Source organism: Pseudochaenichthys georgianus, chromosome 6 (assembly GCF_902827115.2).
Source record: "Pseudochaenichthys georgianus chromosome 6, fPseGeo1.2, whole genome shotgun sequence".
NCBI lineage: Eukaryota > Metazoa > Chordata > Actinopteri > Perciformes > Channichthyidae > Pseudochaenichthys > Pseudochaenichthys georgianus.
Genome location: NC_047508.1, coordinates 34083577 through 34111358, shown reverse-complemented (window position 1 = coordinate 34111358; position 27782 = coordinate 34083577). Strand labels below are relative to the sequence as shown.

The following is a 27782-nucleotide window of genomic DNA, read 5'->3' as shown; positions in this document are numbered from 1 at the left end:
CAGCCTTGCACAGTCATCTCATCTCACCCTTTCCTTCTTTTATGACAGCCCAGGGAAGGACCTTCAAATTACCATCCCCTGAAAAATACACCGCTGTACGAATGCAGTAACACAGAAAACATACACCCATAGGAACCGGTGTTAGGTTAAGATACAGAGCGTACCGGCAATTTTACTAATCAGAATTAGCTTGTAATCAAGGCTTCGAAATTGAGCAGTGTAGGTGCATATCAGTCAGATCTGTGTTGGAATGATGAGACAGAGTACATGTTACTGACTAAATATCCTTGATCCTCAGGCTGTGAGAGAAACAGCAGATTTACTCAGATCACAATCAGCTAATCTTCATATAATGAGGAGGCGAGATGCAGCGAGGTTCAGTGATGGGTTTTAATTACATACTCTCTCAAACTGTTTCACACAGGATCAACAATGGAATTATATTAATCTGGGTAACATCCTCCGGTCCTCTGGGAGTGACCGACACATTGCTGCATCGGTTTTACAGTACTTGACCAGGGTCTCATGAATGTATGCAGTGATTTTTTTATGCTGTACATGTCATGAAAATAATTTTAAGCCATGACAAATCAATAAGCAGCAAAAGGGGTTTAAAGCAGTCCCTCAGCTGTGACCTGCATGATTTAAACAGACGCTATAGTACAGCAGAGTGTGAGTGGGGGGGGGGGGGGGGTGGCACACACACAGCACTTCAAGGCAGAAAGGGAGGAAGAAGAGGCATCAAAGGGAAAGAGGGCACAGTGAAGACAGAGCAGAACATGTGTATCGCCTGTGGGGGATCCATAAAACCAAACAATCAAGCACACGATGATAAAAGCGTTTGAAACAAATTAACCTAAAATACCCGGGGTGTAAAATAATACTTAAAAGTACATCCTGTTGACAGCGAGCTTCCAGTTGGATACTTATACACATATCTGCTATTTTATTCATCATTATATGTATTTTTTAGATTAAACACTGGGCTAAATCTTTGCAACATACTGTATAACGTACTTCTTAGCATATATCACGACTAAGAACCAATCAGATTGCTTGATTTGACTTGTCCGTTTTATAAACTGTCTTTATGCGTACATCTTAAATATAACATGCATTTACAAACAGGATACACAATACTGTATTGCTTAAAGTAGGCCCACATGTACCAATGTTACTTTAAACAGTACGCAATTACACATTTGATCAATAGCTGCATTGTTAAAGGTGCACATTTAGATTCTGATAAATGTCTCCAGCAATAAGTGTTCAAATTGGCCTTGATTTGACCATTTACAAAAATACTTGACATCTAAGTTTTCCAGTGTTACAGATTGCTAGCTTAGCTTGACAAATACTGCACAATACCACATATATCCCATCTACACGTTTTCTGAAAAAACAACTTTTGGAGGATATGCTGGTGGTCATAACAAATCTTTATAAAAGAAAGCAAGTGGTTAAAAATGGATCACTTGGTTCAACAGTCTGTTACTGGCTACTGTGAACTTGTACAGTATTTGTATAGAGCAATATTTACTTGAAAAAAGTTAGATGGGAAGATTGATACCATTCTCATATCTCTATGAAAAGGTTAGCTAGAGACAACAGCTAGTTAGCTTAGTTTAGCAAAACGTCTAGAAATTATAAATAGTTAGAGAGAACATGCAATCCATTTTCAGTCTTTTTACTAAGCAACCACTAAATATCTTTATATTTACCGACAGAATTAGATGAAATCGCTACCATTTAATTTGTTGCAGATTATTCTGGCAAGAAAGCAGATCAGCCTTTTTTCCCAAAAGGTTGAGCTCTACCTTTAAATGTACAAGCCGCATTTGCGAGCAAGCTGACAGTGAATCCCTGTCACCGGAGCCCCCAAATCCACGTCATTTGACACGTCCTTGAATGCAACACAGTGATAAGTTGAGTGCTTCCAACAAGAATGGCAACCAGATTCATTTTCATGCAAATTGCATCCCTTAAACACTAAACTAAAAGTATGATAGCAGAGGAAAGTAGTGTTGGGCATGTTGGACACATACTTATATGTTCTGAAAAGATACAGATCTTAACGATTTTGACACACCAATAAGGGAACTATGACTTATTTTAGGCAAAGAGTTTCCATGTGAAGTCAAGGTGGCCTGTGTTGGATCTACACCTTGGAGGATTTAAAGGACACCCCGTTGTACATGTCAGCCCTGAGCTGGGCCCACTCGGTCATCTTCTGCACGGAGCCTTTCTCCCGGGTGAGGATGCGAGCAACTTTCTTCAGCTTCTCCTCGTTCCTCTCCAGATAACGGAGGCCCTCAGCCTGCAGCAGATTGAGCTTCTCTTGCCGATTCTCATCCATCGAGATGTCCTCACTCATGTAGGGGTTGAAGCGGAAATAAGTCCCGTTGGGGAGGAAGGCGTCAAGCATGACGTGAACCTCTGGAGGGAGGAAGAGAGGTGAGAGTGAGTTCACACGAAAAAACAAACAGAATTTGAAAGTGAGACAAAAAATGATAAACAAACGATGATGTCCCTAATAGTGTTAATATGCACAAACACTCAAATATTTTGTAGCGAGTGAGAAAGTAAAAACGTGTCTGTGACTGCTTTACATGTGTTGCAGAGTAAGCACTCAAGGCTGAGATGGCGAGCTAATACCAAGTGAAAATGTCTGGCTTGTCAGTCACGGTGGTTTCCAAATGCTACGTCTGAGAGGTTTAAAATCAACAAGATGCAAATGCATGTTAACAGGCTGCGAGTAGCAATAACAGGGTAAATATGCCTGAAGCATCCAATAAAGGTGACGGAGGTTGTTTTTCTGTCTGTGTTCCCACAGCAGTGCAGAAGCTCAGACACAGATTCAGCCCGAACTCGCTGCCTTTCAGTCTGAGGAGCATAAGAGTATTTTATTTAAAAGGTTATATAGAGGGGGTTTTATGGACTTTTATTTCTTGCTTATTTTATTTGCTCCACATACTGTATTACATGATTGCATTTTGAAAGAATATGTTCTGAAAAGTAAAAAGAAGATAAGCATTTACTAAATTCTGAAATGACGCAACATCATTTGTCTAATCTAGAGATGTAATATGTTTTCTATCTAATTATTATTCACTGTTTTTCTAAATGTACTACCTAAAGTTTGTCCCTGCTTTTCAGCTCAGACTGATCAGCGTAACAAGCTAGGTGACAACTGTTAAAGACTCTGATTTCCCCTGTCGCCTAAAGAAATGACCTTGTTGGCAGCAGTCTCTCAATTTCCACAGCTGTTTAAAACACTTACATCACAGATTTGACACTTGTATTAATTAATTATATTAGTTATATTGAATACAAATCAGTTTACATAGTGAACAGGTGAGTCACCTTCTAATGCTCGGTTATTTTACCCTGATGAAATGTATTATGAAGAAAATGCCATGCTTTGTGTCGTAAGAATATTCAAACAGACTTCAGAATTATTATTATTATACTTCAGGAAAACTACTCTAGATACTTAATTACTACTCCAATAACTGAGTTTAGAGCACAAACAGATGTGTGCAGAAAGCCTGCATTTTGATTTACAGAGCATCTATGGGTTCAACAAGCTCACTGCCATGGGCTTTTACCACAGGCTAGCGTTTATTTTGCAGGCTCATAACACTCTGAGCATCCCAATATGTAAGCAAATAGTTTACAGGCATTGCATGTTTCCACAACAAACTAAAATTGCCAAAAAATAACTTTGTGAAACAGAGATTCGAATTATAAAACATATTTGTTCCATTTTAGTTCAGGAATTCTAGACTGCAGTGGAGTACGATTGATCGACTTTGTGAATGAGAACAAGCCAGTTCCATCAGGAGCTTTGTTTTTGTGTATTAGATCAGCCTTATCTGTTTACAACAACAAGCTTTACTGATACAGTGATGACAAAGCAGGAGGCTTGTGAACACTGAGACAGGAGGGAAGCTTTTGGAAAAAAAGGAAATATGCGATAAACACTCTTGCTAATCTGCTGTTTCTTAATAACAAAAGCCTGTTGGAGAGCTGGGTAGAGCTTAATCCCAAATACAGAAGGAACTAGTGCAGAGAGGCATCTAGGTCACCCTCAGCACCACAGAGCAGCAACAGGGGGGGGGACGAGCCACATTTAGTCTCAGCAGAGGTGCCCATGTCCAGAGGTGATAAGGAGACGGAAGGGGGCTACTACAGGGGGCCAGGATGGGACGTATCCAGAACAAAGTCAAGCTGCAGTGCAGTGTTTGCCTTCTCTCAGAACAGACCGAGACAAAGGGCATAATTCATTTAAGTCTTTGTACATTCTGATAATAGTCTGTATTCATTTAATCTTCATGTGCAGACAAAATAAAATGAAGGTAACTAAATCAGCAATGCAGCAAATGCCAAAATAGATGCTATGCATGCTGGCAGGTTTGATATTTTGAACAGTGTGCGCCTTTGTTGACGCAGCTTGTCTGTATTTGGCACGTTGCGTCATCATTTTTGGGGCACATGAAGTAGTGTTTCCACATGTTGGACAAAAATAAGCAGACGTTGTTGACACTGTGCCAGCTGGCATGTGTTGCTTCAAATGCTCCCAAATGAAATGTTGAGATAGTTAATAGTTAATCAAATCAACAATATGTAACCCTTTTTGCTGTAGTGTTAATAATTGGGATCAAAAGGGGGAATGTGAATATCTATTATCACACTTCCACTGCTCAGAAGGGGGATGAGACATGTGTTTAAAAATGAACTAAATGAAAGCTAACTTCATATCCACAGAGGAGATTATACGATTGGTGGAATATCCCTAATACAGTACGTTTATTTAGTAGTTTCAAGGTTTACCACCCACTGTAGAGGGACATTAGAAACATACACGTTATATTGATTAAGAACCAACAAATATACAGTTCATTTGATTGACGTGTACATTTACAGTCCAATAAGTCCGAAAACCCGACTCTAAATGACAATAATGCACCGTTATCATATTGCATTAACAGTCCCTTACCCTCAGTGTCTGTGGCGCTGCTGATGATATTGTTGAGTTTGGTCTTGAGGCTCGTGGAGGTGGTGCCCTTGCCGGGAGTATCAAAGGCGCGGCCCGTACCGAGTGAGACCACACACTCCAGAGGCGTGTTGGGCCACAAACACTTACTCTCATGGATAGCCAGGGCTGTGGGGTTGTTAATCAGCAGACCCCCATCCTGTGCACAAAACACAAGAAGTGCCATGTTAGAGAATTCTCATAGAAACTGTGAACGTGTTTGTGCCAGGACCACAGTCAGCAATTCATTGGCATTTGAAACCTCAAAAAAACCTTCATGGATTTTAACCAGTCAATAGATGAAGTTTTAGAAGAACCCTCGACAATACAAAAATAACCAATCAATGTGCAGTTCCAGAGCTGCTTGTAAACGTACAAAGCATCGAGCTACATTTCCCCCCCCCTCCTTTTTCCTCACAGTTTCAGTCAAACTCGCTTTGATATCGAACAACCGCCCAGGAGTGCTTTTGCTTTGGATCCATAGTGTACCCGAGGCAGAGGGGTGGTGTGGTGGTGGTGGGGGGGTAACTGGAGAGGCTGTGGGGATTGTTGAATAGGCATGAGGCTGAGGGGCCGCAGGGCTGTGGGCTGGCAGCAGGATCAAACACACAGGGGCCAGTCCTCATTAAAGAGGCCAGGCTGGGGGGTGGGAGCCACAGGGCCCCAATTGTCTTGGGACACACTGGAGGGAAGAGTGCTTGTTTTTACGACTGTATGCATGTGCATGTTTGATCGAGAGACTGCTTAGAGTCAATGCATATAATAATGTGGGTACGTGTCTCTGACAGCATATGTCACATGGATGCACACACACAGGGCCTTGGGGACGAGAGGGGAGGGAACAACCCATCTTTTCAGCACACACAGTAGCGTCAAAGCCCAGGTTGTGATGGGGAATACCGTGTATAGGCAAAGGTCTGCTAATCATTCGGGAACCTTGACTGAGGAATTGCATCATCAATCCAAAGACCAGGAACATAGAAGTGCAAAGGGAGATGGCTGTTGTGTTTAGACTGGGGGCACTGCATCAACTAGTAGCTCCCATGATAGCAGATGCTTTGAACAATGTTGTGTTACATCAAGAAATACCAAGGAATCAGCAAAGCAGGCCAATAAAGACAAATCTAAGTCTCAAGAAGCGTGTTTCTCTGTTAAGATTTACTGATCGATTAGGATTGGAACAGTGGTCTCTGGGCTAAATGCTACCGTCAGCATGCTAAAATGCCAATGACAATAAAAAAATGCTGATTTTTAGAAGGTATGTTCTATGGACCTACAAGCGTCGCAAAAATGAATAAATGGGAAAAATTACAAAGGGAAATACTTCCAGTCCCTCTGGGAGACACTTTCCGATAGAGGAAGCTTTCAATAATTTCAAAGAAGTAATAGTATGATAATTAACTGCATGAATCATTTAAAACCTTATAGTAAGTTATTTAGTGAACGTCCTGTGTGAGCCTCAGAGAGCACCCAGCTCACAGGCTGAGATGGAAGTCACACACAGAGGGTTTCACTCGGCCACAAAGCAAGGAGAAATGCTGAGGCAGCTGTTTGACCAAAGCCCGTCATTATGAACCAGTAGGGAGTCTGGCAGACCAAAAAATGAATCACAGGAGAGGGAGAAAATGCCTGCATTGGAGTTGATCCTAACGAAGACTTAGAGCGACTTGGACTGTGGAGGACACCAGACGAACCCAGCTGGAAACAAAACAACTAAGCCGTTTTCTTATCACTCACACCCTGTCAGAGGCTCCATTTGCTGAACTCAGAGGCAATTATGGCAACAGTCTGGGTCCAGTCACGGGTTCTTTGTGCCGATAGCTCGGGGCAAGTTTCACAAGCACAGTGGCCGGCCTTGCACACAGAGCAAAGGCATGTAACGTTCCAAGCCAAGTGCACAATGCTGCTGTGAGCGGGGACTTGAATGCAATAACTTGTCTCCATTACAGTGCACCTGCTAGAGCACTTCAAAGAGTTGTGGAGAAATGTAAGAAAAGTCATATTTTATGGCAGTGAGGAAGTTTGTGGTGCCACTGGAAGGTAGGTTTTATTTGTCGGTGGAGTTTTACGAAGAATCAATCATTTAGAAGATAATTTGCATCCGTCATCTCTTTCCACAGCTGTCGTGAAGAAATCGTACTAGTCTCAACGTACACTGAGATGCTGAAGCCGCAGTGCTAAAGCTGAGATTTCCACACTTGGCCCGGTGCCGCGTTCTCACACAAGGGGTTTATGAGGCCAAGGCATATTTGGACACAGATTTAAGTTAGAAACAATGATCTACTTAGGACAAGCTGCAAATAAGCTTTGCATAGAAAATGACCAAACACATGCTGCCTGTCAAACACGCAGCATGACGCAAGGCAAAGGTCACTTCCATTTATGTGGATTTATAGCTGTAATAATGCTAATAAAAGAACGTTTCAACAAATTGATGTCCTCAGAGCAATCCCTTAAAGTGGAGACCATCTGACGGAAGTAATACGTAAACTGTGTGTCGTGTTTGAATCCTGTCTTCCTGAAAGGCTTAATGATTTCCTTTGACAGCGTTCCTTAATTCCGGCGGGGGCTGATCGTTGATGCTCCAGAGGATCGCAGTTCCTCTGGCCTCGCCTTTGCCCTTCAGGCTCTAATGGCTGAATCACAAACCAGCTCTGCATGTTCCTGTAGCTACTATAAAGCATCTATTCAACTCATTAGGATGTGTACACACCTTGGGGAACATGTTTCGTATTTTCCGATTGGCCAATTACATTACATTACATTGAGCTGACGCTTTTATCCAAAGCGACTTACAATAAGTGCGTTCGACCAAGAAGATAGAAAACAGAATCATATAAGTACATCAGGTTTCATAGAGCCAAAACATTTCAAGTTTTGGAGCCAGGATAGCAAACCCACATGTTTTTGCTAATGGGAACTTGGGTCCCCTTCGCAGCGAGGGTGCAGCGAGCCGTTTGGCTGATGCAGAGCCGAGTGCACGTGCTGGGGTGTACGGTTTAACCATGTCCTAGATGTAGGAAGGGCCAGATCCATTCGCAGCATGGTATGCAAGTACCAGTGTCTTGAAGTAGATTTTAGCAGTTACCGGAAGCCAGTGGAGGGAGCGGAGGAGCGGCGTGGTGTGGGAGCATTTAGGAAGGTTGAAGACCAGACGAGCCGCTGCATTCTGGATGAGCTGCAGAGGTCGGATGGCACATGCAGGTAGACCAGCCAGGAGGGAGTTGCAGTAGTCTAGGCGTGAGATGACGAATTAAACTGAAATATTGCTTTAAAAAGAAACCGTTCTTGTAGCGTGTTGGCAAATTAAACTACTGAGATGATACGAGTCATGATAAATAAACAAAATTAAGACATGCATGAGTATGAGGTCCCCTTGCATTGCTGTTGGAAAATTGCACCGCAGTCATTAACTTTTGGGAGCTTATCTTCATTCTGCCAGTTGAAGCTGTCTTGGAGAGTGAGTGCTGATTTGAATAGGAAAGAGGTGCTATCGCCAGGATCAGTCAAAGTCATTTCACGCACCAGTGTATGTCAGCTCCCATTAAGTGGGACAGCAACCTTCTTCCTCTTCATTCAGACCGTGTGCCTCTGTGTCTCTCCCGGCCTCTCTCACCCAGGGAAGGCTTCAATGCCGTGTTGTGTGAGGGTCATAATGAGCGGCCCCAACACGGGAGAGAACAGAGTGCCTGCTCAAATCTAAAGGAGGTGAACCTTCGACATACATCTGGGGAAGCGTTCACAGTCCCAATGAGCAGCTGTAGTCATTGAGAGCTCTTCTTCGGCGTCAGTGACCGAGCTGGACTGAGGGGCACTGAGCTCTGTTGTGATTTATTATGAGGCCCTGCCAACGAGGCTCCATTCTCTGAAGTGATTCATTAGGGAAGCATTACATAAGACCAGGACATCTGATTATGAGACAATAACCACACTGTTTTCCCAGAGATGGTCATTCAATCGATGAACTAGATAATTAGGCGGCTATGAAAAACTCTCTCAATACTTTGCACAAATCTTTCAAATCAATCCTCGCAGTTTGCACATAAAAGAAAGTGTTCTCTCACTCGATGTAATCAGTCAAATACATCTGCTCATTGAAGAAAATGAATTGCTTGAATGGCATCCAATCCACACAAAGGATACCATTGTCACCGGGGAAGAGGAGAATGACAACACAGTCGGTGTGGTGACTCTTAAGGTCGAGTCAGAGGTCTTCAAGCCATATTAGGCAATTACCGACCGGTTCTTCTCTGCGTTATAGGACCCATAGGGTCACATGGAGGTTCAAGTCATCTTCCCAAGCTGTCAATAAAGGAGAGCCCCATGTGTGAGTGCCCACTTTGCCCCGGGCAGGCAAAGAAATTGAGATCTACTGTGCACCGTTAGCTTTCCCACACATTCGGTGAATACATGCCGACACATGTGCATCGTGTATTGAAACAATGAATCATCCCAGTCGGCTGTAGCCATTCAGATTAAACCGTGACAATTCCTGCATTCATATAAATGGGTGCAGTCAGAACACCGCACTCATATTTACTCAGTTTAGATCTCCTTGAGGCTCTTTCATGTATATTTGACAACTTCATATTAGAAAGAATAATGTTTCTGTCCATCATCCAGTGAACAATGGAAGGCTAATTTCCCGGCTGCACGCAGGAGAGGTGACGGTGCACACACTCGTGCATATCAATGCGTTTGAATGCAGGATTCAAAGCTGTGATTTATACCAAGGAATCTCATTGGGCGCTGCTGCAGTGAGAAGCTTGCTAAGTGTAGCGCACTGTGGGAATACAAAAGGTTCCGGGACAGAGGAAGATGTGGGCAACATAATTAGGGGACTGGCCAAGTGTGGCAATGTTTGTGCATGACTGAGAACACATGAATACAACGGAACAAAAAGAGCAACAATTCGGAGTCTTTTTGGGAGGAGCGAAATGTCTGCAGCAAGGCTCAAAGTCTGAGCTTCATCCTCCAACAGCCGAGCTCGTTGGGCTTAACACGGGAGGGGAAGACTGGGATGAGGAAGAGGCTAAAAGCTTAGATTGATACTCCGTCGCCTCCCAGAATCCACCGCCTCTCCTCCTCGTCGGTGCTGAGCAAGTCATTTATGAGCAATAACTTTGCCTCCAGTGGCCTTTACAAGAGAGAGAAGGTGATCCAAAGGTTATGTCTTCTTGAATGGCAATTAAGTGAGACTGTCTTTCTCCTCTTTTTTCTCACACAGAATCAAGACATTCAGAGACGCTTTTATGTGTCACTCCCTCCCGCCATTTATAAGCAACACAAATAAGGGAGTGCCGATGTGACCTACTCCATTTGAAGGCTGTGTGAAGTCTTTCTTCCGAGCGTTGTGCCATGTTAAAGCCCTCAAGAGCGCACACTGAGGGTGGTGGCCCACTGATCCCATGCCTCCCATCAAATGCTGGCAGAGGTGGGCACAAAACATGCCCTCATTCCTCCACATCCACTCAGGAGACGCCATGGCAACTAGGCGTACACATTGGGTCCTCCTCGCCATTCTACGCATGCTCTGGCATCCATTGTGAAACGTCGGGAGTCTTCTTCTGTGTTCTTTAAAGCAGAGATAACTGAGGGAGCTTTAATGTGGAACAACCCTCCCTTCATCTCTCCTTCATTTTGTTGCTCCTCTCCCCTTGTTCCCCCTCACGAAGTAGTCTTCTTCATGGCTGTGGTAGCAAGTGTGAGGCTTTGATAACACCGTGACTGTTCTGCATCAAAAGGTTTTGCTACAAGTCACATTTTCCCCTGCGTTTACCACTTTGAATCTTAAGATATGATTGCACGTTTTCATTTACAGCCTGCGGAATCACAAAAACATCAACGAAACAATCACAACCTTCTCGAAACGCTGCTTGTGAATTCCAGCATTCGTTCAGCACATGGCGCCGCGACTCTCCTGCGCTCACCGTACAAAAGGATGATTGTTAAGGGCTTGAATTAAGTGGAAAACTCAGTGGGCGTTTGTGGAAAAGACCGAGATGACTCTCTCTCTAGGGAATCCTGACATCACACAGACAGCATGTTCTACTCATGGCGGCTTCAGTGGCTCAAGTAGCCAATAAAGAAAGCCATCAGGCTGGGTGGCCGTCCGAGGCTGCCGAGGTTCACATGGAAATTAAATTGGCTGACGGCGCTGCGAAAAGGTATTTTAGAAGGAAAGTTATTACAACTGCTCTACTTTAACTTTCACAAGACGACACTGTTCAGTCCAGTTTAAAAAATGATATCTTAAGTATTTTCATCCTGGTTTAAGCGAGTTTTAACGAATACAAAGCTGATAGTCTCTTTATATCTCTTGGTGCCGCTAAAGACACAATGGATGCTTCTGCAAGTCGTTTTATTTACATCTCTGTATACAGTTTTCCATTGCTTTTCTGGTTGTGAAATGTTTTGATAAACAAAACAAGATCTTAAATCATGAAATCAGGTTTTTCAGCTATGACTGATAGAAGCAAAAGCTGTGGAGGTAGAATAATATGCGAAGACTGCTCACTGAAAGATATTTTAAGGAAGCACAATTACTGTAAGGTGCACTTGTTCTACACAACTTCACCTCCAGTGGGAGTTATGTATGAAATAATAAACAAAATGTACTGGTTCAAGGCCTCATATTGATGTTTTGATGTTCAAATCTCTTTAGGAAAAGCAAAGCATAGTAAAACAAATGCTAGTAGAATACCTTCAGTCATGGTGAACACATGAGTAGAATGCAGGGTTGTTGGTTGTTCCTAGAGTCTCTAAAACAGGGGTGTCAAACTCAAGGCCCGGGGGCCAAATCCGGCCCGCGACTTCATTTCATGTGGCCCCACAATAGCTTGCAAAGAATATAATATGTTTATAATACAGTTACATGGCGATTTACAGAAGCACGTTGCCCATAAACTACATGTCCCACAATGCATCTCAAATTTGACTTTTTTTCTCAGATTTGAATTTTATTCTTCTAAATATGCATCTTTTCTCAGAATTGACTTTTTTTTCAAAATGTCTTTTAAAATCATTTTGTGACATTCTCACTGAAGAGACTTGCAATTAGAGACTTCTGCTTTCAGACGTAGTTAAATATGAAGTTATTACCCTATCCGATAATAATCCAATGCAAAGGCAATAATGTAATATAATACATTAGTTTATATATTAAATATTTATGTATTTTTATAGTCTTAAAGTTACAACCGGCCCTTTGAGTGCAACCATAATGCGAATGTGGCCCGTGATGAAATTGAGTTTGACACCCCTGCTCTAAAAGTACAATGGGAGCCAGAGCGTTTTCTTATCAAGCTCCGCATTTGTGGAATCAGCTTCCAGTTTGTGTTCGGGCGGCAGACACCCTATCCGTTTTTTAGAGTGCACTTAAGACCTTCCTTTTTGATAAAGCTTATAGTTAGGGCTGATTAGATTCAGCCCCTAGTTTTGCTGATATAGGCTTAGTTTGTTGGGGGACATCTTACTTCTTCCTTCTCTCTGTCTATACCTGTGTACTCTCATGTTCCGATTAACCCAGCTTCCCCAAATGTCTTTCTTTTTGGTGTCTATATACGCTGGGATCCGGAGTCATGGATGATCCTGCGGTCCTGTGTCCTGGATCGCGAGCCCTGGATCGCGAGTCGTGGCTGTGGTCCTGGATGATCGGTCCTGGATGGATATCCTCGTGGATTCATCTTCCTATTATACACACATGCATTTCCAAATATTTGGACTGCCTATGTTGCAAATGTATTATCTTTTCAATTTACACACGGCATCTATTGCACGTCTGTCCGTCCTGGGAGAGGGATCCCTCCTCTGTTGCTCTCCCTGAGGTTTCTCCCATTTTCCCCTTTAAACTGTGGGTTTTCTCCGGAAGTGTTTCCTTGTACGATGTGAGGGTCTAAGGACAGAGGGTCTAAGGACAGAGGGTGTCGTATTGTCATACTGATATTCTGTACACACTGTGAAGACCACTGAGACAAATGTAACATGTGTGATATTGGGCTAAATAAATAAACATTGATTGATTGATGAGTAAAACATTTTAACGAAATCAAAAGGATAGAAAGTGGAACAAACGAGCAAAAGCACAAAGCAACAAAAAGTGTTACTAAATCAGGACAGAAGCTCTCTTTCTCTCATTTCATATTTATTTTGTCATTCAGAAGTTTCTTTATCGCAGATATGAAATGATAGTGAAACATTTCACATCAAATGTATAGCATATTTAGCTCCTGATGGTGTCTCATCCTCTCACAGCATGAGGTTTCCCTGCTAGCGGCTAACAGATTTTGGAATAGCAGATCCATAAAAAGGTTGTCTGTCGTCTCATTCTAACGAGGCAGATGTGGCACTCAAACAATCGTGTGTGATGAAGGAAACGCTGCACTGCGCTAATGTATGCATCTCAGAGTATAAGGGGAGACCTGCTAGACGACAAGCTGGGGAAATCTTCCCACTACAGGTGGCTTTTCATCACATAGTCTCCTTCATTCTCTCCCCCTGAAGCCCCCACCCCTCACCTACGTAACTGACACAGTTTCCAATTAAGAGTGTGGGAGCGTGCCGACATGGGATATTACCGTTGAAGCAAACACATGCTCATTCACGTGTGCCGTGTCTAAGTCATCAGTCTCTACACCCCGTATGTGTTTTGAATGTCGCTTGAAGGGGATATTGAATTCCTTAAGTGACAGGTCAAACACAGGCTACTTAGACTGAATCATAAAACAGGTGGAGAATAGTGACTTGCAATATTGTTCTTTTGTGCTTTCTTATCGCTTTTTTCACAACGCACTTTCCTGAAATCTTTTTTTAAAGAGGCCCTAGGCTAGTATGCTCATTTTCAGGCTACGTTTGCATGGTGTGCCTCTACTGTGACATGTCGACATGCAAAAAGGTCTTTATTTAAGTTAACCAATCACAAGAATCAGTATGAGTAACGGCTTAGACGTCACGTACAATGTGTTGGAGTTCTAGCCAATAGAAGCGCAAGTGTTACATAGTGACGTCACTATGTTAAGGAAGAAAACAAAGGAGTCCAATGGAGGCATTTCAGGCACGGAGGTGTGTGTGGGAGAGAAACTCCCTCTTTCGTAAACTTTGGGATGTTAGCCATTTACATGCACACAAACCATACTACAGGAAAGGGAAACCAAAAAGCATAAAAGGCACTTTCTATGATTCTATGCCTCTACTCCTGTGGTTTGTCATTTCTAGTGTGCTCTCTTCTGACTTAGGCCTTGCCGAAAAGGTAAAGGCAGGCGGAGTAGCCTTGGAAATTGATCAGTCAAACGGTAGAGTGCCGTGGTAGTTTGTTATGTCTCTGATGGCTAATGCATACCTGTTTAGTGGAGACGGATTTAAGTGCATCTCAATCTACTGCCAAGATGTAACTGACTGGAAATAAGCCCTGACAGGACGGAAATGGAGTTCCTCCCTCTCTCTCTTGCTGTGCGGAGGATTTTTCTCATTAGTCTGCCTTAAAATCCTTCAGACTCTCCGCCGTCAACACTGACTGCGTAAAGGGCATTTAAATCCTGCAGCCATACAATGAGCCCTGGATTACTGTAGCGGAGGACTGCATACGTCTTCACAGGTCAAATTAACTAATTATATTCCACACTATTTCACAGGTGAAGCAAAGGTCTTTAAGTGGTCTGCACTGTGGTACACAGAGGACTTGTTTGTGCAATATGTTCATGCCTCTTAACCAAAGAGTTGTGCAAATGTACATTTATTGAATACAAATATTCAGGACAAGCTTAAGAAACAAAAACATTGTCTAACGACATCTTTGCAATGAAATATGTGTTTCGCAATACTGAAGATACCCCCTAAATTAGACCAAGTTGAAGTAAATAAAATGGAAAATGGACTGATGATGACTTGCCGGTAAATATTAACACATGGGAACTTTAGGGACCCGACCATTTACTGTGTTATTTTGAACATGATCATGAAAAGAAAAGCTGTTTTGTTTGGTGTCTTCCCAAACTCAAAACGACTTTATTTTGCATTTGGACTAAATTGACTAAGCTCGGTTTGACACTTCTTGACTCAAGGAATTAAGTACATTTCGATACATTGAGCTTGGTGATACATAAAAAGCCAAAAACAGAGATCAAAATCTGAAGTTGTTCTGATGATGATGATCTGAATCTGATGTTGTATTGACTTCTAAAACGTGTGCAAGCAATGTTTGTATGCATGTCTCGGATTGATCTCTTGTAACCAACTAACCCACCAGTTCTGAAGAAAAGATTATGTTTTCACCTCTGACAGATTTGACTTGTATCTGTCAAGGAATGTTATAGTACATAACAGTTGTGGTCATGACAACCATCCTCAATAAAAGCATCAAGTGAATGCTCAAACACCCAGTCATACATCACGTCTCATCTTCTGTATCCAACAGTGATGACGTCGAGATTTGATGTTTTATTTAATCACCAAATGCATTATAATCTGTGGCACCCTATTATCCACTACCCTGTTCCAGTTGTGAGTGACACTGACCTGGTGGAGATCATTTCCCAGAGTGAACTCCTGGAAGTACCCCGGGGCGGCTGATGAGGCGCGGATGGCCTGCCACAGCTGGTGCTGGCACCCCCCCAGGTAGTGAGAGCGCAGCCCGGGCAGCAGGTTGTAGTTCCTGAACACGTAGGCCTTCAGAGGAGTCCCCCGGTTCACAATGGTGCTCACCGCTGACACCTAAAGGTAGAGGACATGACATACAGCTTGACGTTCTGTTTAAAGGTCCTCTATCATACTGTTTTTCATCAATATATTATAGGTCTCAGATATATACAAAAAATTTCTCCGAAGGGTTTGGCTCCAAATAACAAACAGATCAGGCATTGTAGCATCCCATAATCCCCTCTGTTTCAGCCCTGTTTCCAAAGTGCTGATTCTCTGTCTGTTACTTTAGATGAAAACAAGGAGCCCCTCCCCACGCCCCTCTGAGAGATATTTGGTTAAAAAGAACACAATGGTGCTCTAGGAGGAGATTCAGGTGACAAGGGGGGGGGGGGGGGGTTACCTTGGTTGGTGATTGGCTAATGGTTACACAAGCCAAGAAATCGTTATGACATCATAAAGTGGCCAAAATCTGATCAGCTCACTTTCAGACAGGTTTTTGTATAAATGGATCAGAGAGAGAATCTCTTAACGCAGAGGGGACACATGTTGATGTACAACAGACATGAAAAAGTGGATTTTGCATAACAGGTGACCTTTAAGCATGAGGCAGCATTTTACAAACAGATACAAAATGCAGGCGTAATTTGAAGATCTATATTGTGACATATGAATTTAATATCATCCCAGTTCTACAAGCTTCAGAGGAGTTTGCTGACATATGAAATCCTGTTTACTTGATCCACACTCTTTTTATGTTGTAATTTCCTTCCACTTGTCATTGCAGAGGTTTGCAAGTCAGCAATAGAGATAGAGAAGGGAGCTTTCTTTTTCATATCCCAGTGCCAAAGGCTCGGTGACCAAAGGCTGACTGGTTGGAGCCTGAACAGAACAAGATGAAGAAAGAGGAAGATCTTCTAAGGCTGACCTTGGGGCATTCGGGGTTTCTTGAAGTTTCCACCAGAAGGTGAGAGCCCATTTTCTCTCTGTGGAAGGGAAGATAGGAAGATTTATTTCTGGGGATTAGTGCATTTTTGATGGTAGTAGTACATGTGACACACTTCTTTTTGCAAGCTTCACAAAATCCTTCTGCTTATCAGTTACTGTAACGGTAGGGAGGGGACGATGTAGTATGAGCGTAGCTCGCCATTATGGTAATAATGTGAAAATTAAAAAATATATATTATCAAGATGAAAATACTCATACAATGTTGCTATTTTTGTATGTCTTCTATTTATTAACGGTTAGGGTTGTGATGATATTTAACACTGTTTGATTGTTTGTATCATACTATAAATAGACATACTTGTTCCTTAACAAAATACAGAGGTGGGAGTAAGTCATACATGTGCAAGTCATGAGCAAGTCTCAAGTCTTAACCTACAAGTCTCAAGCAAGTCCCAAGTCACTGCGGTGAGAGTCAAGCAAGTCAAGTCATTGCTCAGGTCAAGCAAGTCACAAGTCAAGTCATACGAAATTCTGATGAATAACCCCAGTTTCCGCATTTAAATCAGTTAAAATATTGTGGCTATGAAAAGTTTAGTTTTATTTTCAACATAAACAGCAATGGAGAGTGGGGCGCTGAATAGGGCTGCACGATTTTGGGAAAAAATCTAATTGCGATTTTTCTGACAAATATTGCGATTCGAATTGCGATATTTGTTTTTAAGCGACCCAACCGAAGTTTATTGTAAAATGCGGCCATATCTCCGGCTAGGAAGGTCGTATCAACATACTCCCGTCTCTAGCACCCCCGCAGCCCGAGCTACGAGTGAAAGAACTAAACTTACATGAAACTTCCGTTGGGTTGCTTTAAAGTCAAGCTTCAGTTAAAGATTCACCCTTTTAGATGTAGAACATGTGATGGAGCATTACTAACCTGACTCAGATGCTTTGTTTCACCAAACTATCTAGGAAAGCTCCATTGGAAGCCATTTGGAAAGGGCAGGCACTTTCAAAAGCACTTGGCAGGTGATTGGATCAATCTGTCTATCACCTTCTATCATGGGCCACTTCTAATTGATTAACAATGGCTGGTACATGTGGAGCACAGCACTTCTGATTGGTGTGGATGACTGACACACAAGGAACAAAATAAATAATAATAATTGTAAAAAAAAAAAAAAGTAAAAAAAAATCACAGGCTTTGTGATTTGATAATCGCATCATCTCGAATCGCGATTTCGATTCAAAATCGATTAATCGTTCAGCCCTAGCGCTGAAATGATAACCCTCCAGTCATGAATACCAAGTCAAAGTCAAGTCAAGTCTTTGATCAATGTTAGTCAAGCAAGTCTCAAGTCCAAAAATATGCGACTCGAGTCAAGTCATGTGACTCCAGTCCCCTACCTCTGAAAAAATATACGGTTAAGGGATCCCTTTACATTTTAGTGCCTTTTAATGAGTTTTAACCTTTTTTTGATGATTGGCCAGAATAATGGTGACACAAAATGTACATATTGTCCCATGCTAGCTTGAGAGCCATTTGTGATTGGCATTGTTATTTTCAAAGGACCATTCCACTGTATTCAAAAGGGAAGTAAATGTTGTATCTAAAACAATCCATATATGCATTAAATGACTGCTGACCATATTTTAGCACGCAGTGGTATTCTTTCAAATATTTTTCAGAATGATTACAACCAGCCACAGTTATACTGCAATCAATACATTATTGTTGAATGGCAATGCAGTGAGGCTTTTAAATGCATTATCATACAATATCACTCATTATTACACATCATTTTGACATAAATAAATAGCAGATGTGATGGTCACTTTGATTTACCTCCTAATCTTAATGTTATACTTCAAATTCACTGTGAGTTCACTTTAACTTGCATGGCATTTTAACATGGCTTGAACTGAACTAGGCACAAGAGCTACTCTGCCTTTAAAGACATAGGCTCTGACCTGAGGATGTTCTCCCACGCTTCACTGTCATAGAAAGCGTGGTTCCAGCCCATCTTCACAGTGCCAACAATGACGTTCTGCTTGAAGACATCTGAGCCCAACTTCCGGTACAGATCATCACACTCGTTCAGTGGGATCTGGAACACTCCTAGCATGAACCCTAAGATAGCACCTGAGGAAGAAAAACACAAAACAATATCATTTAAAGGGGGTCAGTGACTGAGAAGGATTGGCCAACTTTAAATTCAGATATACTACACATATATATTGTTTCACTGTGTTTTTTGTATTGTTATTCTGTCCCTTTTTGTATATTCATATTTTTTTGAAAACACTTTTTTTTATTTATATATATAGTTTCAGTAATATTTATTTAATTGCTCCCTTTTACAACTTAATTCCTCTAACTGTGATAATCCATGCACCTTTATTTACCAAAGCAGATTTATTGTACGTCCAAACCTACTTTGCAATAAACCTGAATCTAGTTCTTAACTAAGCGCACTACAGCATACATTTTTAAACAGGAAGTATAAAGCTTCAGTTACTCCGGTGGGAACTAAATAAAGTAATAAACGAGCTAGCAGGTTAATCTTTTAGTACCTCCAAGGCCTGAAATTGAAGCTACACTAATTGCCTGATTATCTGTTAGACTAGAGTAACACTTCTCGTGGGTGATCTATTCATAAGAAGATCATTAGATGAACTTTCCCTTCATGATGAAGTTTCTCTGACAGGATTTCTAAGACACGACATTGCTTTCAGGGGGAGAGATGGGGTTAACCTGTGGTGATCAAACCCGCCAGATGTGGCCCAGATGGGTTTCAACTGTTTGAACATCATTCAATATAGCAGGTTTACATTATGCTATGACAACATTCATAATGTAGCTTCAACTGGTGGAGATTAAGTGTGAAAAGCAACTTGGGACAAATACAAACTTCTGGTGGTGATAAAGAGCCAAAGTGTTGTGCACATATATTTTCAATCTGCTGTGAAATGAAGACAACCAGGCAGCAGAGCAGATGGAGAAGAACAGTTTGAAATGGCTGCACAGTACCCTCTAGTGGTCGTATGTTATACATGGTAAAAAAGTGTGAATCCATATATTGGCAATTTCTGAAACCAAATGAAGCGTTTCAATTGTATGACATATATAATTGTATAATGTCCTTACGAATTTCAACTATTTGAATCTGTCATCTGAGGCCTGAATTGAGAACAAATCTAGAGAAGCGTTGGTGTTTAAATGTAGGTCAAAACAAGAGCAGAGAAACAAATGGGTCAGGGCGTGATCAGTGCTGCCAGTAATCCCAGCACACGCACACCGCACAGAAGTAGGACAGAAGGAAGACACACCTGTGCTGACGCCACAAATATAGTCAAAGAGTTTGTAAATGGGTTTGCCGGTCAGAGCTTCCAGCTTATGTAACGTCTGAAGTGCAAGAAGTCCTCTGAAAGTACAAAGTCAGACAGAGATCAACACAAGAGAGACACATGAATGAAATGACAACCACAACACACACTGGCTACAAAGAGATACAGCTGATTGATTGCATTATTAATTCATATTTTGTATCAAAATGTATATATGATTATTACTACATACCAATGTAATGATATTAAAATAAAATGTGTGTATACATCTATACTCATATCTCTTGTGTGTGGGAGGAGAGAGGCACAGATTGGTTTTAAACTAGCACAACAAAGACCAATAGTCAATAAATCAGTATCCATTTAACTGCATGTTTCTCGAGAAAAAATGGAATTGTAAGACTGTTAATAGAAAACGTGAACTGCAATTCAAAGCATGGCCCAGTTCACGGCAGTAACTGCTATTCAGTTCCACTCCACAAAAGCTTGACATCAGTGACTCATTACAGGAAAGAAACTAAAGAAGAGCCGAACTTGTACCTTAATCCTCCGCCGTCTATGGACAGGATCCTTATTCCTCGACCTTTCACAGGTTGGTGGTAGCCCACCAGAGCGAGGGCTTCTCTGACTGCTGCCCTCAGGCCCGGATCACTGGCCTGCTTCAGACGCAGCAGGCAAGGGATAACCCTCTCCTGGTAAACACAAAAAACATACCGTGGCACTCAGGAGTTGAAACCTAAAAAAGAGGTCAGTCCATCATGATGGGATCAGAGCAGAAATGGAAAGGCAAAAAGGAAGTGGGGTTTGAAATTGTGAAATAGAGTCAGCTGTGGGAGATATTGGAGTATTTGACTAGTTAATAATACATCCTATTCATGTAGATGTTCTCATTACCAGTCAACCTGCATTGCTTCTGCTACTTGTTTTCTTTCAGCATGCAGGTACGTCAACAAGGGCAAAAACAATCAATGCTTCCTTAATGATGAGTCAATACCAATATCTCTCTCCAATTGGCTTGATATAAACAAGTGTTGCCTGTTTGTGAGTCATAGTTTAATCAGAATGAAGATGGGATGATTTGCCAATGGTAAATGGGTGCACATTAAAACCTCACTTAAATAAGCAGAGCAAAAATGTGGTGTGACCACATTATTAAATAGTCTTAAGGCTGATCACACCCGTAAAACCTTGGTGGTACATGAATACGAAACTGTTGCGATGTAAACTATATGATTATAATTGGGAGAAAATGTTTGTAAGGTGAATGAGGACATCTTTTTGTTACAACATGACTACATTGGGGTTTTAAATCCTCACTAAAAACACACTTTTTCTCTCTGGCCTTCTAGTCAGAGCGGAGTATGACACCTGACTATTCCCTGTGTTTTAGTTTTTTATATTTTTTATAATTATTGTCTTTTATTGTGATTGTAGTAATGTGTTTTTATTACATGTACAGCACTTTCAAATTCAATTCAGTCAATAACTACAATGTCAACACATGAGTCTCATTTAGTTATGTTGCCATTTGCTAAGATATTAAACAATTTGTTTCCATCTTTATATTAGGCTTAAAACTGTGCTTGACCTTTCATATAAGACACACCTACTCACACCAATACAAGTGACCTTGGTCTGCATTAGATAAGCGCTGTATCGGCTCCTGACACATTCACAGATAGGCAGAGACCTAAATAAAGGCTGCCGTGTGTAATCTGCATGTACAGGAGTTGCTGAGCAGCAACATTAAACAGAAAGCCACACGTATCCTGCCTCCACAGCTGACAACATGACATTTGCCTGGCATGTGAACATTCTCAAACACAAGCCTTTATCTACATTGTTTACATGCCAATGCTGTTAAACTACTCCTGCCAAATATAACATGATTATATAGGATTAAAACATACGCTGCTGTGAACACCGTCTTGGCATCATGAGCCAAAAATAAAAGGGCTTTGGATGTAGCGAGAAGCTTCAGACACAGACACTACAGATTGTCAAAAGAAATACAATAACTGTAGCCGGTTCTGATTCCTCACCTTGACTGCAACGCCACTGGTATCTGGAAACTCCAGGAGATGGTAGCTGAGGTCCTCCACCCTGTTGATGTAGACCCTTACATCTGAAGCCCTGCGGAGAGCCTGAACCAGACCCCGAGTTCGATTGTCCACACTCACCCTGGCAATGATCTAGGAGAAAAAAACTAGTTAGGTCCAGCAAGTAAGCATTAGCTGGGATCAAAATTAAGAAATTATGACTATTTATATTTTGTATATAACTGAGTTACTAATGTATGCTCTTATTGTCATTGTATTCCTTACTTTTTTTAACTCCCTTGACAAATATGAGAACTAGCAGTTGGAACATCAATACATTTTCAATATCTATAAAAAACACTAAGTTACAATCCCCAATATGACTGGCATCATGTTTATGACAAACGGAGCTTGACATGGGCCAGACCCAGAAAAGTAACTTTTAAGCTCCAATCCACTCAAATACTTTGAATATATAATATTGACTGTATACAATAAAATATTTGTGTAGAACAATAATTGCTTGAGCAGCATATTTCTATATTGTAATAATAACATTTATGATTACAAAATCTATAAAAAAGTATCTTGGGCAACAGTAACACCCGTCAGCTTAAAGGTGAACCAGTTCCTAAAATCCAAATTGGTTAATTTATTAACAAAAGTATGAAAAAGCTGCCAGTAAAGTTCTGTTACCTTTATAAAATACTGTCAGCAGACATGTACCTTTTCAGTGGGCTTGTCTTTAACCATATTCTCCCACCTAACAACATGAACTGAGCTAAAAACCCACATGACATTCATCTGTATAACATGAGCCAGTGGACATGAATCATTTTCTGGCTATCTCCAACATAACATATTAGAAGTTCCCATTTCAATACCCAATCCAGCTTTGACATTAACTGAATGTCATGCGTGTTTATGGCTCTACAAAAAAAAGCATGGCTTGGCCTGTAACGTAAACACCTTCTAGGGCCCTCTATCTCCACAAGGAGTTATTTTTGACAAGACAGTTTCCAAGAAGTCAGGCACATGTCAGCACGCTGAAGTACCCTTGGACATATAGAGTAGCAATAGCTCTGGTCAAAGTCTAAACAGTAGGCCCCCTCCTATAACATACCAGATACTGAGAACAATCTCATTATGTTTCACTCAAACATAGACACAACTTTTTGTAGACGTACCTTCTCCCTTTGAAGCAGAAGTTTACTGGCTTTCTCCTCTGCAGACTTCTTCTCCTTACTAACTGTGGCCTCAACCTGTTTGACCGGTGCTTCCTCAGACTTCTTTACCTCCACAGCAGCACTTTTGGAGTCTGCTGCCCTAAACCGTGGGACCAGGGGAGCAATGTAGCTTCCTACAAAGGCTTGTACAGTTGGAGCTGAGTAGGACAGGTAGTGTCCTAGTCCCTTCTTAGGAGGTGGGATAACTGTAGCAGCATAGGCTGGTTTACCAAACACTGGTATGAGGTCTCTAGTTTGTCTACCCTGAGAGGAAGCAGAGGAAATGTCAACATTGTCCCTTTTCTTGTCCTGAGTGTTTGTACTGCTGCCAAAGTATGTGTTGATGTGATGGGCCAGGTAGTTGTAAGTGTCATCCAGGTTTACTGAGAAGGTGCTCGGGTGGAAAAGTGCTGTGGTTTGTTTGGAAGTTGCGCTGTTGATCTCAGCTTCACCCGGTGAAAGTTTAAGCTCCTCTTGCTTCCTGGCAGGACTGGCTTTGACTGTGGGAACAACACGTCTCACCCTTTTCTCCTTAGGCACAGTCAGGATTGTGCCTGTGACATTCGCTTTGTCAGAGTTGTGGGGACGGGTTGAGGTAGTGGCACTTGCATAAAATGTAGCAGCAGAAGTAGGAATAGAAGGACTGGCAGCTGATGGGTTACATATAGGTTTGGGTGTAGTGGATGTCGAAGTGGGAGCAACATTAATAGGAGATGGAGTAAGCGTGACATCACTCTCCTCAGCTTTGGGCGCTGACTCAACACTTGCCTCAGCCTTGGTTACACCCTTTAATGCATTAGGCTTGAGTCTTGCAATTTTGGAGAGAAGTTCTGTATGCCTCCCACTCACAGCTTTAGAAACTGTGTCCAGTGTGTTCCTGACCCGCGACATGTGTTGGCTGAGACCAGCAGACCACCGAGAGGCAGATGTGTTCAAATTCAAGGTGCTGGTGTGGAGTCCAAGCCTTTGTCGAACCTGGTTAGCTTTACAGAGCCATCCCTTACGCCCAGTGATCCTCAGGTGATGGATGTGCCTCCAGCTGAGATAGCCAACCTTGTAGCAATAAGGCTGTTGTACATGAACCCTGCAGTGAGAGGTGCCACACAAGGGAAGAGATGCTGCTGACTTGCGGGCATGTGTTTGACACAAATGAAATGCTCTGCTTATTTTTACCCAGGTATTTGGTGCCCATTTATGACTCATTCTTTCAGGTCACAAGAGTTCGTACCATCCAAAGCAATACTAGGGCTATGCTCTCCCTTTCATTAACCTGGTGAGAAACAACAACAAATAGTAATGAAAAACAGTCACAAACAAAATGATGAGAATGGCATAACGTGGGATAAAGCTACTGAAACTGCTCCTAAAACTTGCTCCTGGGTGTGGTTTTGTTTCAATTACAAGTAAAATATTGTCGTTAAATTATCCTAAGTGAGAGGACGACACAATAGCTAACTTAACTTCAACTAAGAATAACATGGTTTAACATCAGCAACTAACGTTAGCTGTTAGCACCGCTAGCTCCGCTAGCTAACACGTAAATAAACCACAGAAGTCACACTAAACATAGCAAAACATACCTTATTATGTCTCGGTGTCAATAAAGGTAGAAATCCTTTAATATTCTCATTGAGTTACCATCATTCGTTAACGTTAACACAGAATAACAACGGTCATTCGACCTGATACATTTCGTAGGACGTCAGTCAAAAGAAAAACAAGGATCACGTGACAGGTAATGTGCTCTGCAATTGGCTGTCTACTGCACCTTTTACTGGAGCAGATGATCAACTTTCAAGTGTACTGGCGTACAGCTTCTTATGCATCCATGGCGTACACCGGACTTCTCCCTGGTAGGCGGAGTTCCCACCAACAGAAACCAACTAGAAATGGAACCCCACCCTACTACTTAACACGCGGGATACACACAAAAACAAATGGAGCGCTACACAGATACTTGGAAATGTAGTGACTACTTTTTCCACAAACGTTATAATCACGTGATCGCAGCATATACCTAAAAAAAACACTACAAGATCATAGCATGTATAGATAAATATCAATAGTAAGACTTAGCAAGTAGCTACTACTAGTAGCAGTAAGTTAGACTGTTTTTAAACATCATGTCGTTGCTGGAAACCTCAGGGTCACTATCGGTCAGTCCCACATTACCGGCATTGACCAACAGAGGGCAGAAGCGCACTAACCTGCACTTACTCTGATGCAATGTAGTCAACGAAGAAGACATGGAAATTATGCTGCTTCTGACCGCTGCTTCTTTTTCCATAACACTCACAAACTAAACACTGGGCACTGTCATGTTTAGCGTTGGATACATAGTTTGATAGGCAGACCTGCAACACACCAGCTAAGCAGGACTTGGGTCTCTTTTAACGGTGAGTTTGGGTTTAAAAGAAAGGAGAGAAACGAAGTGGGCAGTGCCCTGTGTTAGCAACGTCAGCTAACGTTAAGGGTGACACGGCTGATCAAACTATCTTACAATAATTGTGACTCATTGGTAATTCATCATTCAAGGTAACAGCATGTATGTTGCCGAAGTTATTAGAATGTACGGCACATGTTATTGTGGTATTCGTATACAATGTAAATTCATTAGTCAAAGCTTATGCACAAGAAGATATAAAAACAATACACTTGGACTCAATCGTTTTACTGTCATTTTGTAAGTTTAAAGTAGCTAATATTGCAATGTCATGTTTCTAAGATGTTTACTATTGTATGTTGTCTATGGCTACTTGCTAAGTTGCCTTCTTCTCTAGATGTGTAAACACAAATGATCTCATTACCACTCTCTTTTGTATACATGCATACATTTGAATTTCCATTTCTCTTCAATGCAGGGTGAATCAGAGCTATGGCAACTGCACAGTCGGCTGTAACGTTTGCAGTGTGCATCCTCATGATAACAGAGCTAATACTTGCCAAGAAGGACTATTATGATATACTGGGAGTGCCTAAAGATGCTACTGAGCGACAGATAAAAAAAGCTTTCCACAAGCGTGCAATGAAACATCACCCAGATAAGAACAAGAGCCCAGATGCTGAAGTGAGATTCAGAGAAATCGCTGAAGGTACAGATAAATCTATCGTTCTTGTTTTGGTGGGATAATTGTATTGTTTTGTTACATAATGGAATGATATTCCATGTTGTAGTGTTGCGTGATCCAGTGTGGACGATAATGATAAATATTTCTCAGCTTCAATTCAAGAACTCTGAAGGATGAATATGCTGAGAACTCGCACATTTCCTATTACTCTTTTCATGTACTTAGATGGGACTTTTTAGAAATGTTGATGAGATGCAGTACTTAACTAATCCAACCTTGACTAAATTATGTCTTCCTTTTCACAGCTTATGAAACGTTATCAGATGAAACCAGAAGAAGAGAATATGACCAGTTTGGTGACACCTCTGCATATTTCACTGGGGAGACGCAAGGCAGACATAGACAGGGCGCACACCAACCTTTCAACTTCAACTTTGATGACATTTTCAAAGACTTTAACATCTACAGCCAGAACAGGCATGCCCGTCATCGAAGACACTTTGATGAACACTCCAGGACCCACAAGGAGTCCCACAGTAGACATAAGAGACGCGTTCAAGGAGGTTTTGGAGCAGGTATCTTTGATGATATGTATGAGGACATAGAGAAAATGTTTACTTTTGACAGCACCAAACAGACTGACAACAGGTTTCATGGTGCATCAAAACAACACTGTAGAACAGTGACACAACGCAGGGGAAATATGGTAACCACATACACAGACTGTACTGCATCTTAAGATGCAATGTGAAATGACTCAAAGTTGTCCAAATGGCATACAAAACTGTTGTATCCATTAGGTAACATAAAGCCACTTGGTTCAAATGCTGTGAAATGTGAGCGATGACATTGATATCTGACATTCAGGCACAGTTAACCTCAGTTTACTTATTTAAGGTCTAAAAACTATGTTTTCTTAAAGCTATTACACTTGTGTGGTGCTCATGGACTTGTACATGATTGTAGTAGTTTTTCACGTATTGTGAAATAACCTGACGGAGTATTTTGTCGATCATTTGAAGCACCTTTTGATAGTGGAACTGGTTACGTTTAATGTTTGGAGAAACATTTTTGTTAAAGAAATACTCGTGTGTCAGTAATTTACCATTTCTATTATGTTTATTTGTTTAGATTTGAGTGTCTTTTGTATAGGTTTTGTCATTGTTGGTTTCAAACCACAACTCAAGGTACAAACAATAGCCAGTGGATTTCTGCTTATGTCAGCATTGTCAACACAATCCTCTGACCCTCCACAAGCTGGCTAGTTTTACTCTTGAACTTGTTTGTGTTACATCTTGTTTAAATATTCATTCATTCTACACTTCCAGTCATTTTTGAACAAACTATATTTTTAAATGTGTTGTATTGAGTGCATTTGTAAAGAAAGTTACACGTTTGTAAATATATGTAAATATTAGTAGTAAAGAGGTATAAGTAAATAGAGAAATGTTTTTGATTCCAGACTATCTTTATAAATAAGTGTGAAGCCTA

The 27782-nt window shown here is 41.4% G+C and overlaps 2 protein-coding genes across 4 annotated transcripts; one reads left to right on the top strand and one right to left on the bottom strand.

The window, feature by feature from the left end:
• Window positions 1–376: 376 nt before the first annotated feature.
• Window positions 377–25286, bottom strand: LOC117447871 (calcium-independent phospholipase A2-gamma-like). Of its 2 annotated transcripts, none has more exons than XM_034084828.1 (10): window positions 24992–25286; window positions 23185–24493; window positions 22001–22150; window positions 20499–20650; window positions 19941–20035; window positions 18582–18753; window positions 16596–16653; window positions 15548–15742; window positions 5000–5195; window positions 377–2436 (listed from the first exon to the last, which is right to left on the bottom strand). In XM_034084828.1, exons 2-10 carry the CDS (start codon window positions 24424–24426, stop codon window positions 2159–2161), a joined length of 2538 nt encoding a protein of 845 aa, XP_033940719.1. In that variant the 5' UTR covers window positions 24427–24493; window positions 24992–25286; the 3' UTR covers window positions 377–2158. The 2 variants fall into 2 exon arrangements, with proteins under 2 accessions (XP_033940719.1, XP_033940717.1); XM_034084826.1 differs by lacking the exon at window positions 24992–25286 and adding an exon at window positions 24804–24971.
• dnajb9a (DnaJ heat shock protein family (Hsp40) member B9a) lies at window positions 16546–27782 on the top strand. 2 transcript variants are annotated; one of them, XM_034084830.2, is made up of 3 exons: window positions 16546–16634; window positions 26085–26315; window positions 26597–27782. In XM_034084830.2, the coding sequence occupies exons 2-3, from the start codon at window positions 26099–26101 to the stop codon at window positions 27028–27030; spliced, it is 651 nt and encodes a 216-aa protein (XP_033940721.1). In that variant the 5' UTR covers window positions 16546–16634; window positions 26085–26098; the 3' UTR covers window positions 27031–27782. The 2 variants fall into 2 exon arrangements, with proteins under 2 accessions (XP_033940721.1, XP_033940720.1); XM_034084829.1 differs by lacking the exon at window positions 16546–16634 and adding an exon at window positions 25374–25619.

Coding starts and splice junctions, on each gene's coding strand:
- LOC117447871 (XM_034084828.1), bottom strand. CDS start 24,426: ATGAGTCATAAATGGGCACCAAATACCTGGGTAAAAATAAGCAGAGCA. Junction 22,151..23,184: donor TTCTGCTTCAAAGGGAGAAG/GTACGTCTACAA, acceptor TTTTTCTCCTAG/ATCATTGCCAGGGTGAGTGT. Junction 15,743..16,595: donor GAAACCCCGAATGCCCCAAG/GTCAGCCTTAGA, acceptor CTCTACCTTTAG/GTGTCAGCGGTGAGCACCAT.
- dnajb9a (XM_034084830.2), top strand. CDS start 26,099: ATGGCAACTGCACAGTCGGCTGTAACGTTTGCAGTGTGCATCCTCATG. Junction 26,316..26,596: donor ATTCAGAGAAATCGCTGAAG/GTACAGATAAAT, acceptor TCCTTTTCACAG/CTTATGAAACGTTATCAGAT.